Genomic DNA, 13,991 nt, shown 5'->3' with positions numbered 1-13,991 from the left:
CAAGTAGTAACACGATTTACTAATGAGCGAGCCGTCAATATTTCGTGATATTTGCGTCTTACTTTTCCGGCATGTGATTGGTTCAAAATTGAAATTGACGACGCTGTACTGAATTAAGTTCTGCTCACGCACGCATCAAACTTTTCTGAAACAGATGAGTTGTCTTTTATTGACCAAGCTTGTTCTGTCAAGATGTCTGGATTTTGCGATCGGCCTCGTTCTTTTTTTTTGCGTTTTTATAGACCTCGAGTTCGTCTCGGTCCATAAAAAAAATAAAAAATAAATTCTTGGCCTGTATGCAACCATCTTGACCATTGACGGCCTTGGAATGAAATGTATTCCTCGTATTGGGTGGAGTCGCGAAGTGAAGGAGCCCAATACGGAATAAATTGTCTCCCAGTTAGCCGTCAACATTTAAAAGATACATCGCTTTCAAAAACTACAATCTTAAGCGAATTTATTGAGAAACTTAATTTCCCCCTAATTTTGGTACCGATCCACCTCAATGTTGTCGGTCGTGTTATGAAAACAAAGCCTGGTGAATTAATAATAATGAATTGCAAACCCTATATAACAACAGTGCGTAGGGGGCAAAGGGGATAACATATTTTTAACCAGCTTGCAAGTTTAGACATTCACGAAAAATCTGTGAAATGCGTTTGTCTTAACTGGTTTCGTCCGAGATTGTAGCTTTACATAGGCTGCTAATAGCATCGCATGCGCGCGAGCGTTGTCGAATCAAAGACAAATATCCAGCCAATCAAACGCAAACAATGGCAAGTTTATTTACATTGCAAAGTACCGAATGGAACAAAAAAATTCTGCTTCAAAATATTGACGTAAGTGAACGCATTTTTTTTTTTGGCGAGTCATAGGTAACTCTTATTTGATCTTTGCGGGGACTGGACGGGGAAGTTTAGTTTTACTTTTCCCCATGTGGCAGTGACGAATGATGCATGGCGATGGTGCATGCTTTCCTGTTTCCATTTTGACATCACTCTACTCTTGTTAAGCTGTCTTCATTGATTGCCTGAATCCATCTTCAGAGCATTCACCAAGCCTTACTTACAACAGTAAGGTGGACACTGAGCGGGGCACCCAGATACAGACGGAGTACAGCTGGTTGGACAAACTATGGAAGCCAGAAAAGGAAATTGTTGAAAAATTTTGCAAGTTGTTTTGTATTTAATGACCTTACTGAAATTAAATAAGGGAGTTCAAAGCCAATTTCGCAATATATTATGTCGAAATGAAAAGTGACTGCCAAAAAAATGTCTGGTTTGCTTAAGCAAGTTTTAACTAGAGTGTTTTCCTCGAATTCTGTATAGAAGTGTTATCCTCGCACAAAGTGAAACGACGAGTTTCGAATCGCTTCGTCCGAATTTAAACATTTGAACTTTCTCAGTTCCAAGCTCGGGCTATTCCTTTTTTTATAATGGGCTGTTGCTTTTTAAGTACGTACCAGAAGGTAGCTCACTTACCAGAAGTAACAAGTGGTGTCTTGTCAGGATGCAAATGGTAGTGATAGTGAATTGATCCATAACTATTTCCTATCAAGAGATACGGAGAAATTACGGTGACTGTTAATGGTTTTTTTGAATTTCCCTGACCTTATGCTTTGATGAATCACTATTACAACTCTCAATTGCTATCGCGTTAATGATATGAAACAAATGCCCAAACATTGGTCAACAAGTTGCGATCATATTCTTGACATAATTGGTTACCATAGTAACGGTATATCCGGTATAACACCCTTAGTTTTAGCTTTCATGTGCTAATATTTCAAAATGAGATCGGTAAAAACTAATTTTACTGTTGAGTTATGATAAGAATGTCATTATACAATTTTTAGAAAAAAATCTATCAGAGGAGTTCAAAGCCACCTTAAATTTTCAAAATGTTAAGGTGGCTCTGAATCTACCCAGAACCTATAATTTTATGTAGTGTTTAGCCACGCACAATCGTGTTTTGCCAGCGTATAGACAACAACGGGAGAAGCAGTCATATTCCCGGACTTCCAATAGAACAGACTTAATTCAAGCTAACATGAATTATAACAAGGTGAGTGTAATCTTTCAATTGTGACTCACCGCTGTTAGATGATGCCCCTGGAACTGGAACTGACGAGGCTGGACCCACTGATGAAGGTGAATAATTGGGTGGTGCTGCTGCTGGTGATAGGAGAGGAGATAGAGGAGATGGTGGCGGTGAAGGAGCAGGAACAGGAACAGGAACAGGAACAGGAACAGGAACAGGGGCTGGAGGAGCGTAAGATGGTTGCTTTGGAAATGGAGGAGGGTGCGCAGGCGAAGACGGATAAACGGTAGATGGATGGGAACCATATGTGACACCTGGGAATTTGCCTGATGGTTCTTGAGGAGCTTTACCTGCAGTAGCAAATCAAATTAAAAAAATACATTTCGTGTTCTTATAATTTATCCGTTCATTTGCAACATATATATACTTAAACATTTTTTTGTTCGACAATAAAAGTAAAACGTTTCATGATAAATGTACCTTCTCCGGGCGTAACTGACACATTTTGGAACACAGGACATCCATAAACCGCTGGCACAGATATTCTTTGTTTTCCATTCAAACGCATTTTGAGTTTGCCTTCCGAGTCTTCAGCATTGAATATCACATAGCTATGTAGTTCAGGTCGATCTATCATTAGTTTGAGTTTAAAGCCAGATCCAGTGACAAGGTAAGCCTCGTGCTTAAGAGAAGAATAGAGTTTAAATGGAAGTCCAAAGTTGTTAATGAAGTTTAACGCAACACACGCTTCTGAAATAGAGAAAAACTGAAATTGGACCAAATAATTCACCATGTGCTAATTATTCTAACAATATACAAATGTAAAGTGTATACACAATTATGTCTTTTCCTTAGGCTTTTGGGTAAATGATACAAACTTGATATTAATTTTGTCTGTCTCAAAGAAGAATATGCAGCAACAATTTATTTCCAAATAATTTATTTTCGAAGGTCCCAACCTTGACCTGAGAAAACAAATTATTAATATTCCAGCGAAATTCACTCAGAGTTCGTCCAGGTATGAAAAGAGTCTTGATAAATGCAGAACGAATTAATATCCCAGTATTCTCTCCTTTTTGTCAAGGTGGCAGAAAAAACAACCAAGGAATTGAAAATGATTATCTCTTGATGATTTTTTTAGTCTTTATCTTTAGAAAGCAGGTCAGAAAAAACCGAGAAGAAGAAGTTGCAAAGAAGTGGCAGAAGTTAAAAAACAGATGTCCTTCATTCTCATTGATGGCTTTAGGTGGAAAAGAATCCTGATGTTTCCGCCAAAATTCCTGTGGCGTGAAAATTCGGTTTTAATTTTCGTGGTCGGAGTCTCAAAGTGTCCCGATTTTTAACCCGAAATTCGCTATCGTGAACTCTTATCGCCTTCGCAAAGACAGCCGCACGGAGAGGTTTGGACGCTTTCTATCAACAAAAAAATCTCTTTCTTTCACTGGTAGATAATTGCAACGCTTAAGACTCATCTAACGGAAATAATTCAAAAATTAGGAATAAGTTTTCACATTAACAGGTATTATTCAACATGTGGTACAGCTTCAAACTTTCTGAATCCTCGTTCAATTACTCATTTTTAAATGTTTAAAAACATTCATCTAACAAATTACATAAGATATATATGCATGCGTGCGGACGATCATTTTTTACCCTGATTATGGAAAACAGCCGAAAACGTTTTAGCCTTATAAATAGCATACATTCATCGAACACATACCTGAGAATTGGCTTGGTTTATTGAAGGAAATCTCTGTAAGACGGCATCAAAGGCCATCAAATTTACAGAGTAGCGCCCGTAAACTGTAAAAACAAGTCTGATTTTGAAACAAACGAAAGTAGTTATTTTAACTCAAATTAAATGCTCGTTTTTCTTACTTCTTCCAGCTATTCCATTTTTCAACGAAAGAGTGAGATACAGGCCAAACAGGATCAATTTTAGTTCATTTTGCATCGCTAAACTCTTTCCGACTCTGGACTACGAACTGTTTCGTGACTAAACGTGACGAAAAGTTTGAGTTAACTGAGTCTGCTCAGTCACGGAGTCAGTAGTGACGCAATGCAATATTATTGAATAATTATTCGCATATCATGGCGACAATGTTTGAAGGAGGAAAAATATCTAAAAGTGTTATTAAACGACGATTGAGAAATTTTTGAATTATACCACATGTTGAAAATGCCGTGGAAAATTTCTATTAAAATCAAGATTTTATTATCCTCCGGCTGAAAACACATTCCTCATTTTTTGGATTATTTTAGTTTGAGGAGTATCGCTAAAGGCTTAAAATTATCTTCTATCAAAACATTGCTGTGATTTTTTTTATTAGCAAACGCGATGAGTGTTTATTACAGCTAGTTTCGGGTTTGAAATTTGGCAAATTTGTTATTTCAAGCAAGTAAACCGATTTTCTTATTTTTTTTTTAAAATAAGATGGCATTTAGCGAAAGCAAAATGAATGGGGTTTGATTCCTACCTTATGCCTATATACGGACAGAAAATAAAAGAAATCGATTTTTAAACTTCTGCCATGAAATCAAAATTTCGCTCGGTTTTTCCTGACAGTCGCTCGTGAACTAGCCTGTTCCAGGCTCTCAGTAGTTGAAGGGGAAAGCGAAAAACGCGGGCGAGCGAGGAAAAAACGAGGGGGGGACGCCTTCGTCCGGCCTCATTTTTCCTCGCTCACCCGCGTTATTCGCTTTCCCATAACTACCGAGAGCCTGGAACAGGCTACTCGTGAACAAATAACATATTTGAACGAAATGTTTGTCTTCCTAGATAGATAAGGCCATTAACTATACTTTTAGAACTTGTGGTTGAAGGCGTCGAAGGAAAACTTGGAACTGTGGATCCAGATGTTGCCTTAACAACTTGTGCTCCCCCTCCAGTTTCTGCTGCAGGACATACAGGTATGCAGGTAGGCTGAGCTGGAACAGGCGACGATGGTGCTTTCGGAACTAAGTGAGGCGGATGTGGAAGAGGTTGCCCCTCTATCGCGGGATGTTCAACTGGTCCAGCAACGTTTCTGCAATTCTTGTATTTGTTGACGTACTGTGGTATTGGAAAAAATGAAAATGCGCACCGCTCAAGAACATCGGGGTCACCGTTGTAAAAGTCCAGTTGAATATCGGTAAAGCCATGAAGATTTTTGTCTTTGCCTTGACAGATATACCAGTCTGGGTGCATTGATTTCAGCAGGAAACTTGAACTAAATTTCATAACTTTATACACTTTGAAAGAACTGTCTTTATCTGTAAAGAGAAAGATGAATATCAACAGGGAAATAATCTTACTTTTTCACTAATTAAAACCGACGCTTGTTTTTATGGTATTCCGTCCTTAATTTAGTTCTTCAATTCCACTTCTGAAAGGGAAGTTGCCACCATTTTGTTTCGCGACCACTCAACTACGCCATCGCTACCTGTCACAAATTATCCGTCCACCTATAAACTTTTTTGTCCCTACTGGCCAAAACAGAACACATGCTGTGGTCTTGCTGTGGCTCTATAAGGCGACAGAATTAAAAAATCCATTTTGCATTAGGAAATTCTAATGCAAAATTTAAAAATCGCCAAGCACCACGTAGTGTTAGAAAAAGCTTTATAGATAAGTTCATGTCGTTATGCATACCGCTACAGAAAAATATAGTGGTAAAGCCACTGTTAAGGCTTCTGCTGAGGGCCTATGGGCTAACAGCTGCCCTTGGAGATTTTATGGTATCTCACAGACACAGACATGAATTTTACCTACCAAACAGTTCTGATCCATCCCTTTTCTGCAGAATGAGTTGATAATTTTTCTGTCTCATGAAATATCCCGGTAAGCAGACTGACTCAAAAGAAACACTCTCTTTCCCTGGTTTAATCTTTTTATATAATCCAGGCATTCTCATTTTAAATACTTGACAAAACGGCCAAAGTGCCACCTTGCCATTAAAAGATTTCCAACAGAAGTTAAGGCTGCCATTCTCTTGCGGATACGGGACATCCCAGGAATGGACAGTATACATTCCATCTTGTACAACTGTAAAATAAATAAAGAACAACTGTTCAATTAAGTTGTTGAAAATATATTTGTCCCTATATAGCTACAATTCTTCATGATTTTGCAGCTTTACCGTGCCAATACATCCTCGATATAAATACTAAACAGCAAAGGGTTTGCATGAGTCAGAGGTTTGCATGAGTCAAGCAGTTTGCGTGAGCTATAAAAAGGTGTCAAAATGTTCCTTATTATGTCATGTCTCGGATGCAGAGTATTAAACATGGTAACGTCACTTGCAAACTTTTAATGGAATTGTTTTACAAAAAGCGGCATCAAAAGTTAATCTTATTCTTATCAACCTATTTCTAAAATAAAGTACTAATAAAAGGTCGTTTTCATGTCATCAAAAGCTGAATTAAACCACTTCGATTACATGCAGGCCAATTTACGAAAAGGATTTAACTAGTAAAACGAGGAACTGTTATTAACTCACGTTTGCTTGCGCCTCCTTGTCTCCATACTAGCTCCCTGGCCTTAATTTGAGAGTCCTCACCCGGTTTTAACTTGTAAGTTACTTTTGCTTGTGCGTAAAATCCTGTTGTTGAAGAAAAACCTTCACCACCGCCGCCAGTAGTTACTTGTGAACCTCCTGTAGTCACTGAGGCTCCAGTCAGTGCTCCAGATGAGGATCCCGCTGCTGCACTTCCTGCTCCCCCGGAAACCACGCCACCACCCACACTGACTCCGGTAGCCGTACCTTGCCCTTGACCACCTGCTTTCATTCCCGTTGATGCACCGCTTTCTCCTTTCCCAACTACGGCCGTTGACGATCCTCCTCCACCAGTGCTTCCTCCTCCTCCTCCACCTCCACCTCCTCCAGCACCTCCGCCTCCTCCTCCTCCCCCTCCTCCTCCTCCTCCTCCACCTCCTCCACCTCCTCCGCCTCCTGCGCCACCACCTGCACCCGATGCGCCTCCTACACCCACTGTACCTCCCGCAGTTCCTGCCCCTCCTGTACTTCCACCAATACCAGCCCCACCTCCGCCTCCACCACCGCCACCTCCACCACCACCGCCTCCACCACCGCCACCACCTCCTGCAGCAGGACCATTGACGGAGACCACATTTCCATTTTGCACAGTGATTTTGAATTGGTGCGCATTACTTCCATAGTAGCTGTTAAGACTGTCTTCAATTGTTTTTGTCGTCATTTCTATAGCAGCTTTTTCACCTGCATTAGCTCCCGCTGATGCTCCAGCCTCCATTCCTGCCAAGGCACCAGCCTTTGCTCCTGCTTTTGCTCCACTTTTCACTCCCCATCTTGCTCCAAACGATAAACCAGCTCTTGCTCCCGCTCTTGCTGCTACTTTGAGTAAAATGGCTTGATAGGTGGCATTTTGCTCTAGTGATAAGAGTAAATACTTTGTTGTCATCGTTTGGCAAATTTTAAGATCGTTAAAATTGTACGTACATCCCGGAAAATCGTATGCCCGTTATTTTTTTCACATACACAGTGACGATAGAAAATGTGAGAGTACCCGTTCTGAAATGGGAAATCAAAATTGACCTACCAGGCTTAGGAGGTAATACTGTCCACAAGAACTTTGAAGGTATCACTTTGTAGAATGTCCCGTCTGGTGTCTGTACTGCAGCTTCCAAGTGGTCATTTTGATGATCGTCTTTCATTACAGCCTCCATGTAGTAATACTTGCCTTTCTTTAGGTAAACCGGGAGAGATTTTTGACTGGTGTATCTATAAATAAATATGTAACAACATGAATCCAGAAGCTTCCAATAGCAACACTACACCACATCATACCACACCACATCACACTACTCTAGGCTGCGTTGCGCTGCGCTGCGCCGCGCAGCGCTGCGCTGCGCCACGCTGCACTGTGCCACGCTGCACTGTACTGTACAGTACTGTACTACAACATACCCTACCACACCATAACCCATCACATAGGGATCCTCGACAGGGTCTCAATGGGTGGTAGGGGGAGGTGTAACTAGAGCAAAGGATCACTAGATTTTTCGCTGTAAATAAAGCCTGAAGCCTCATCGCTTTGCGGATTGAAGTGTTATTTTATTAGTTAGCGGAGCCCTTAAAAATACTACAGAGCCCGAAGCCCTTAATTTGGACACACTCTGGGTCCCTGGGACAACCCTGGAGCTCTAAAACCTTTTGAAATCATAACTCGAGTCTGTCTGTAGGGACGACATTCAACCATATACCTCAAGCCAATAAGCACTCTGATGCCTTGATATACAATCGGATTGCGCAAAATTAAAAGAAGTATTACGAGTGCATGTAGTAGTTGTGATTTGGCATTATGTAACTTGTCGGAATGTTTCACATTACTAAGTCTTATAACAAATTGAGGAATGTTTTTTTTATTTCGTTCAAGTTATTACCTGTCGTACTCATATGGATAAGTGGCAAATCCTCCATCCACTCCACTTATTTGCGTCTTGGTGTCAGGTTTCTCATTTGTACTAATATACAGTTCGCTCCCAGCATCAGATGCTGAAATAGAGATTGTTGAACACACAGTCATATTGGCTTGAAATCTGTTTCTTAAGAAAAGTAATAGCTAGTAATCAAATAAACTCGTTCAGCAAAAAAACAAACAAACAAATCTTACAAAGAAAGAAGTAATGGTTTCCCGTCTGAAATGGAGAAAAATACGTCCTCAAGCGAGAGCCAAAGAAGTCTGCCCACTTTTGCGGCTGCTCAAACGTTGGAACGCACATTGAAAGACTTGGTAGGTTAGGATATCGTGGATCCGCCAACAGAAACTTGACTCGTTTGTAGTCTATTCGGTCCCATCTTTCCAAGTACACACCGTGGGTCACTAAAAAGAAGAACGAAGTTGTTTGTAATCAAAGGACTTGGGATATATCGTTATTAAATCAGCTACAAAGACTCGGGCTGTAACGGAAAATGGATTTACCCAAATGAAACCCTTACAGTATGTTATATAACTATAAGAGACTAACTTACTGTTACACGGCGGTTCTGTGCTGCCAAATGTTCTCTTTTGTCTAACAAAGTCATCTCCGTGTCCTGGAAATAGAAAGTAAGAAACATTATATTTATCCACTAACGTAGTTACTCGCAAACGTTTTTTCATCAGTGCTAGCGCTGACCCAAGAAGACCAAAAGCTGCTTAGTGGATTTAGACGTAAAGCTTACACATTGAAAGAATAACACAAATCGTGAGCAGCCGGATTGTGGGAGTCAAACGAGAGATATCTTTCTGTGTGTGTCGGTTTGCGATAGACTTTAGTGGAGAGTTGGCCAGGGCTGTGGTCAAGTCTTTGACTGATCGTGCAAAAACTATTCCATCTTCTGTTGATCAACAGTCAAAGGAAATGCAACATGTGACCGCGGCACTCAGGGCGAATGGCTACCCGAAGCGCTTTGTGATTGATGTTAGCAAACCGAAACGACCTTCTCAACAAACGCCTGCAACTGCACCTGATGACAAAAAAGATTTCTGCATTTTGCCGTACATCAAGGGTACTACGGAACCAATCAAGCGAATTTTAAGCAATTATAATATCAAAGTTGCTTTAAAACCACACCAAACCATCGGCAATTTGTTTCCCAAACCAAAAGATCCAGTGCCAAAAGATCAGACTCGTGGCGCAATTTATTCGATTCCCTGCCAAGTTTGTGACAAAAGCTACATCGGAGAAACGAAACGAAAATTTTCCACCCGACTCAAAGAGCATCAAAAAGCAGTTGAAAACAAACACTCACACAAGTCAGCTTTAGCGGAACATTCTGGCCACACCATCTCGTGGGAATCGTCAAAGATCCTACGTACAAGCACAAATTGGCGCAAAAGACGTATTTTGGAGGCTTGGGAAATTAACACTTGCAAGAATCCGCTAAATCGCGATGACGGCATGCTTTTACCGCACGAATTTCTAAATTTAGCCTTTAGGGACAAACATTAGCTCTCGATTTGCATATTATATAAGAACGTGCTTTTTGTTATTCACTTATCACTTTCCCGTGATGAAGGCTTTAGTTTAAGCCGAAACGTTGGGACATTGCGGATATTTTACGAACATTTTACAACAATTTTTAACCAGAGTAACGTTTTTATTTTCTTAATGAATCAACCACCTGGTTACAGGTCCATTTTTAAAACTATATAAGCTGTGTTGTTACAAATTTAGAAGTACAAATGTGACAAGGTAAGACGATCGTTATTTTGGTGGATTGCATCCCATTGAAAACAGTTTTTTTTTTTTTGCTTTTTAGCGTGAATCATATTTAGTATAATTTTCAGAGGTGATAATTTAAATAAAAAATTCCGATTGGTCGACAAAAAGGTTTATGACGCTTTAATAGCATTTCAAGGCTTGGCCACCAAGTCACGTCGTCTTTGTCATCCAGGTAAGTAAACATGGCGGCATTTGCTGAATGAATTTTTGTTCATTGGAAAGAAATCACTTCAATTCCTGGATATTCAAAACATTGGGAATTTTGATAAATGACTACCAAGGCTTTTGAACCGAAAATATTTTCAAGAAATAGTGCTGAAGGCAGCTACTCAATTAAAGAAGATTCGCACAATTGCTCGTCAGAAGTCACGAACGATCAAATTAAGGTACAAGATAACTGTCTTTTTCGTAGTGTTTGTTTTGTTCCGTTTTATTGCCTAAAATAATAAGTGTATAAAATTCTGATTCAAACTGATTTTCACGTACGGGAGCGAGCACTTTTTGGTTTGAATATCAAAAAATGGCGCCCGCAACGTTGGAACTATTCATTCGCTTAAATTTAAATAAAAATTAAATCAGAGCCTATAGTCATGCAGTCAACAGGATGTAGCCTCCACTCCCTGCATTCATTTGTTTGGTTTGGTCTCTCAGATGATCATGTCACTGGTACATGATTTCTGGTCGGCCTTCCATTCACTTGTTCACTTGTGGATGAGGTCTACATCTGCTACTTACAAAAAGCCAAGATATTGGAACCTAGTCAGTTCCAATACTACTTGGTTTGAATATCAAAAAATGGAGCCCAAAAAGATGGAACTAATTCTTCGCTTCTAAAAATCCAAAACCAAACTTTAAAACATAACAATTTCAAAGTTCAAAGGATTCCTTCTTTCTGTCTCTTGCGAAGCTGTATGCGATCCAGGTTGCGCGCGCTCACAACGCGATCATTTAAACCAGGTACGCGCGTGCATGTTACTGTCGCGAGCCTGAAAATAAAAACGACCAAACGAGATTGTTCCGCGACTGGCTCTTATCCTTCCGTTGGTAAGCTTATTATTTTTGCTGTATGTTAATTTATTTTGAAAAGCAAGCCTTGTAATATTATATACAACTTAGTTGTGTAACGCTTGTCGGGTCTGAAATACTTTTTGCTCATGTTATTCGTTTTATTTCATCGTCGAAACTTTAAACGAAAATAACGAACTTTTCCTGTTTCACCTCGGACACTGGACTTTTGCTGTTTGCAAATATTGTATAGAAAATTAGTCTACATAGATTGATATTTGTCGGCTCAGGCGCGTAGGGCCAGCTGTGGTACCGCAGTTTGAAACGTGGTTAGAGAGATTCACCCTGGGTTGGTTTTTTCGTTGAACAGTTCGGTACAAAACGGATACAAAGATTAGTGTAATTTCTCCCCGCGCGCGCGCTTTCACCCTACGTTTGTCGTCAAAATTATGCATGAACTCTCTAACTGGTCTGTCACTGTGCCCCTGACGAGAATGACAGGCTTCCTGAGTGCAGACTTGCGTGTTTTTTTCTTTATCAATCTACGTTGATAACTATTCTCTTAGTGAGCTCACTAAGCTATTATCACAATCAGCTGTACTTTTTATAGGCTGTTATTATTACAGCAATAATAATAAAAGTATTAAAACTTGGACTCAATGGAGGCTTTGGACCCTTGTTTTAATATGAAAGGATGCAATAGACGTGTTTTGGCTTTAATACCAATCACGGGGAAATAAATGAAACAGTATATTCGCCGAGATTCACCTCGTCTTAGGCAAATAATTGTTAAATAACAATTTCTGTATAGTATTACTAGAAACGCAGCCGTGTTCTATGGAAGTGGTTCTCCCGTTGTGTCGTATTCGCTGAAAGAACACTAGCTCATGTATTGCTCTTAAACGGACAATCTTTTGCTTAAAAGTGCATAAAATGTCAGGTCTTGGAGTGCAATTATCCTTCACTGAGAGTTTCCACTAAAACAGTTAGACTTCTCGCCCTCATTTTCTTTGAGCGATAGTCAACTCAACAGCGCCTCTTTGACTATTTCCTTTCACTAAGGTATCGAGATTTTAAGATAAGTTGGGGGCCCAGACCCTGGAATAAGAGGAAGCCCGCTCTCGAAAATAATTTTTTCGGCCCTACGGGCCTCAAGTTGGACTAAAATTAAAGTGGGGTCCCAGACACCCGGGCCGCTCTCCTGGGTCACCCGGGCCCCTCCCCTGGGTCAGCGACAACCCTGAAGTAAAATTAAATTAAGTCAAATAAAGGGGAAATATGAGGTTCTTGTGAAATATGTTTACATAAGATTCTATAGCTAGTACTTTGGAAAAAGAAAAAGTCATAGGGATGTGTAGCGATTATAAGAAAGAAGAGACCAGCTTTTCTCGAGCAATTTCCTGCGGGTGGCGTTAACATGCACGAGTTAACTGATTTTACTCCAGATTATAGTTCTTGCTGGTGGTTTCAATTATTTTTCTTGCTTGTGTTATTTGAACCCGATTAACATATATTCCCTTTTTGGACTGTCTTGACATGTTTGTGTCTGTATATAATATTGCATTAAAAGAAAAAGAGCACCAAATACACAGAGCAACCTAGCTACAAAACGTTATTGAGATGATATGGTTGGAATAAATAAGCTGGGGTGAAAATTGGTTAAATAGGACGAAAAGAATATACGGCTTCTGGTTAAAAAACTGTGGTAAATGAGCAGACAAACCCGTGCAAATAGCCCATTATATGTCTTTGCGAAAGTTTGAACCATGTTCGTTTTGAACACATTGCAAAAATGATAAATTACTCTGGTCATTGTGTAACACATTGTTTTGGTCACATAATAACAGATATGTTATGCAAGATGCAAGGGAAGTTAGACCGGGGATAGAAAGAGAAATTATTACGTGATTGATATATAGGACCTAAGTGACATGCGAGGAATTTAAAGGTAAGCTAAATGTCATTCTAGTTCTCAGGCATGAACGTACGTCGCGTTGCAGCTGAACAATCTTTGTTAAAAAATGTCTCAGTTTGAAGAAAATGCTTAAAGTAAAAGTGTCGATTAGTTATAGAGATCGCGATCGGTAGTTAATTCTCAAGATTAAGAAGTTAGCAAGCTTTAAATAAATACAATATTTTACTGAAAGACCACAGACTAACGGTGCGGGGGGCGTTTGTCTATGTCTTACTTAGTCAAACCAGAGGTCCGTCGTTTTAGGTAAAAGAAACAATTAGTGCAAATCGTAATCACAAGGTCAAGAATAAAAGAAAGCTTACCCGCTTGGCTACCACAACTTGAAGATGTCACCAAAAGAAAAATATATACTTTTAAGTAAAAAAGGGCAGCTTGACACTTCATTTTACGTGATGACTACATTGAAGAAACTAAAAATCGAGAAAGAAGCCTGAGTCAGTTAAAAATGCCACTGAGTAAATCGTTCCACTCTTGTAGTATAAACAGGCCACCTGCTTTGAGAAGAGATAGTGTTTCAGAGAAATAGGTAACGTAGTTCCCAAATTATTTTGAAGTGATTTTTTTAAAGTTGTAGTTTTACTTTTTGGTAGAAACTTATACAAAATGCTTTTGAAAGCAGGTGAAATAAACTTTGTGAAGGACGCCTGTGGGGTTAAACGGAAGTTAAATAAAATGAAATGCAACAATATATTTAGAAATATTTAAAATTAAATTTAAAATGATTATGTGTTTGCATGGCACGTTACT

General features: G+C 39.6%; 2 protein-coding genes across 2 annotated transcripts in view; one reads left to right on the top strand and one right to left on the bottom strand.

Annotated features, from left to right (window-relative positions):
* Nucleotides 1–767: 767 nt before the first annotated feature.
* Nucleotides 768–13,715, bottom strand: LOC144630232 (uncharacterized). The gene is made up of 13 exons (XM_078488566.1): nucleotides 13,547–13,715; nucleotides 9,030–9,092; nucleotides 8,671–8,880; nucleotides 8,441–8,552; nucleotides 7,597–7,778; nucleotides 7,116–7,427; nucleotides 6,519–6,971; nucleotides 5,792–6,064; nucleotides 4,843–5,292; nucleotides 2,521–2,790; nucleotides 2,094–2,390; nucleotides 1,482–1,550; nucleotides 768–1,132 (listed from the first exon to the last, which is right to left on the bottom strand). The coding sequence occupies exons 1-13, from the start codon at nucleotides 13,626–13,628 to the stop codon at nucleotides 1,062–1,064; spliced, it is 2,844 nt and encodes a 947-aa protein (XP_078344692.1). The 5' UTR covers nucleotides 13,629–13,715; the 3' UTR covers nucleotides 768–1,061.
* LOC144630189 (uncharacterized) overlaps nucleotides 10,456–13,991 on the top strand; it is a 28,677-nt gene continuing 25,141 nt past the window's right edge. The window contains exon 1 of the mRNA XM_078488499.1: nucleotides 10,456–11,308. Coding sequence (XP_078344625.1) covers nucleotides 11,176–11,308 — 133 coding nt within the window. The 5' untranslated portion in view covers nucleotides 10,456–11,175. The remainder of the gene's footprint in view (nucleotides 11,309–13,991) is intronic.

Source organism: Oculina patagonica, chromosome 1 (assembly GCF_052425735.1).
Source record: "Oculina patagonica isolate OP01 chromosome 1, crgOcupat, whole genome shotgun sequence".
NCBI classification, from domain to species: domain Eukaryota; kingdom Metazoa; phylum Cnidaria; class Anthozoa; order Scleractinia; family Oculinidae; genus Oculina; species Oculina patagonica.
This window is presented reverse-complemented; position numbering and strand designations above follow the sequence as displayed.

Excerpts from the sequence above, each read along its gene's own strand:
- LOC144630232 (XM_078488566.1), bottom strand. The coding sequence starts at position 13,628 with ATGAAGTGTCAAGCTGCCCTTTTTTACTTAAAAGTATATATTTTTCTT. Across the intron at positions 7,779-8,440 it reads TATCCATATGAGTACGACAG|ATACACCAGTCAAAAATCTC; the intron begins GTAATAACTTGA and ends ATTTATTTATAG. Across the intron at positions 1,133-1,481 it reads GACACCACTTGTTACTTCTG|TTTGTCCAACCAGCTGTACT; the intron begins GTAAGTGAGCTA and ends TGGCTTCCATAG.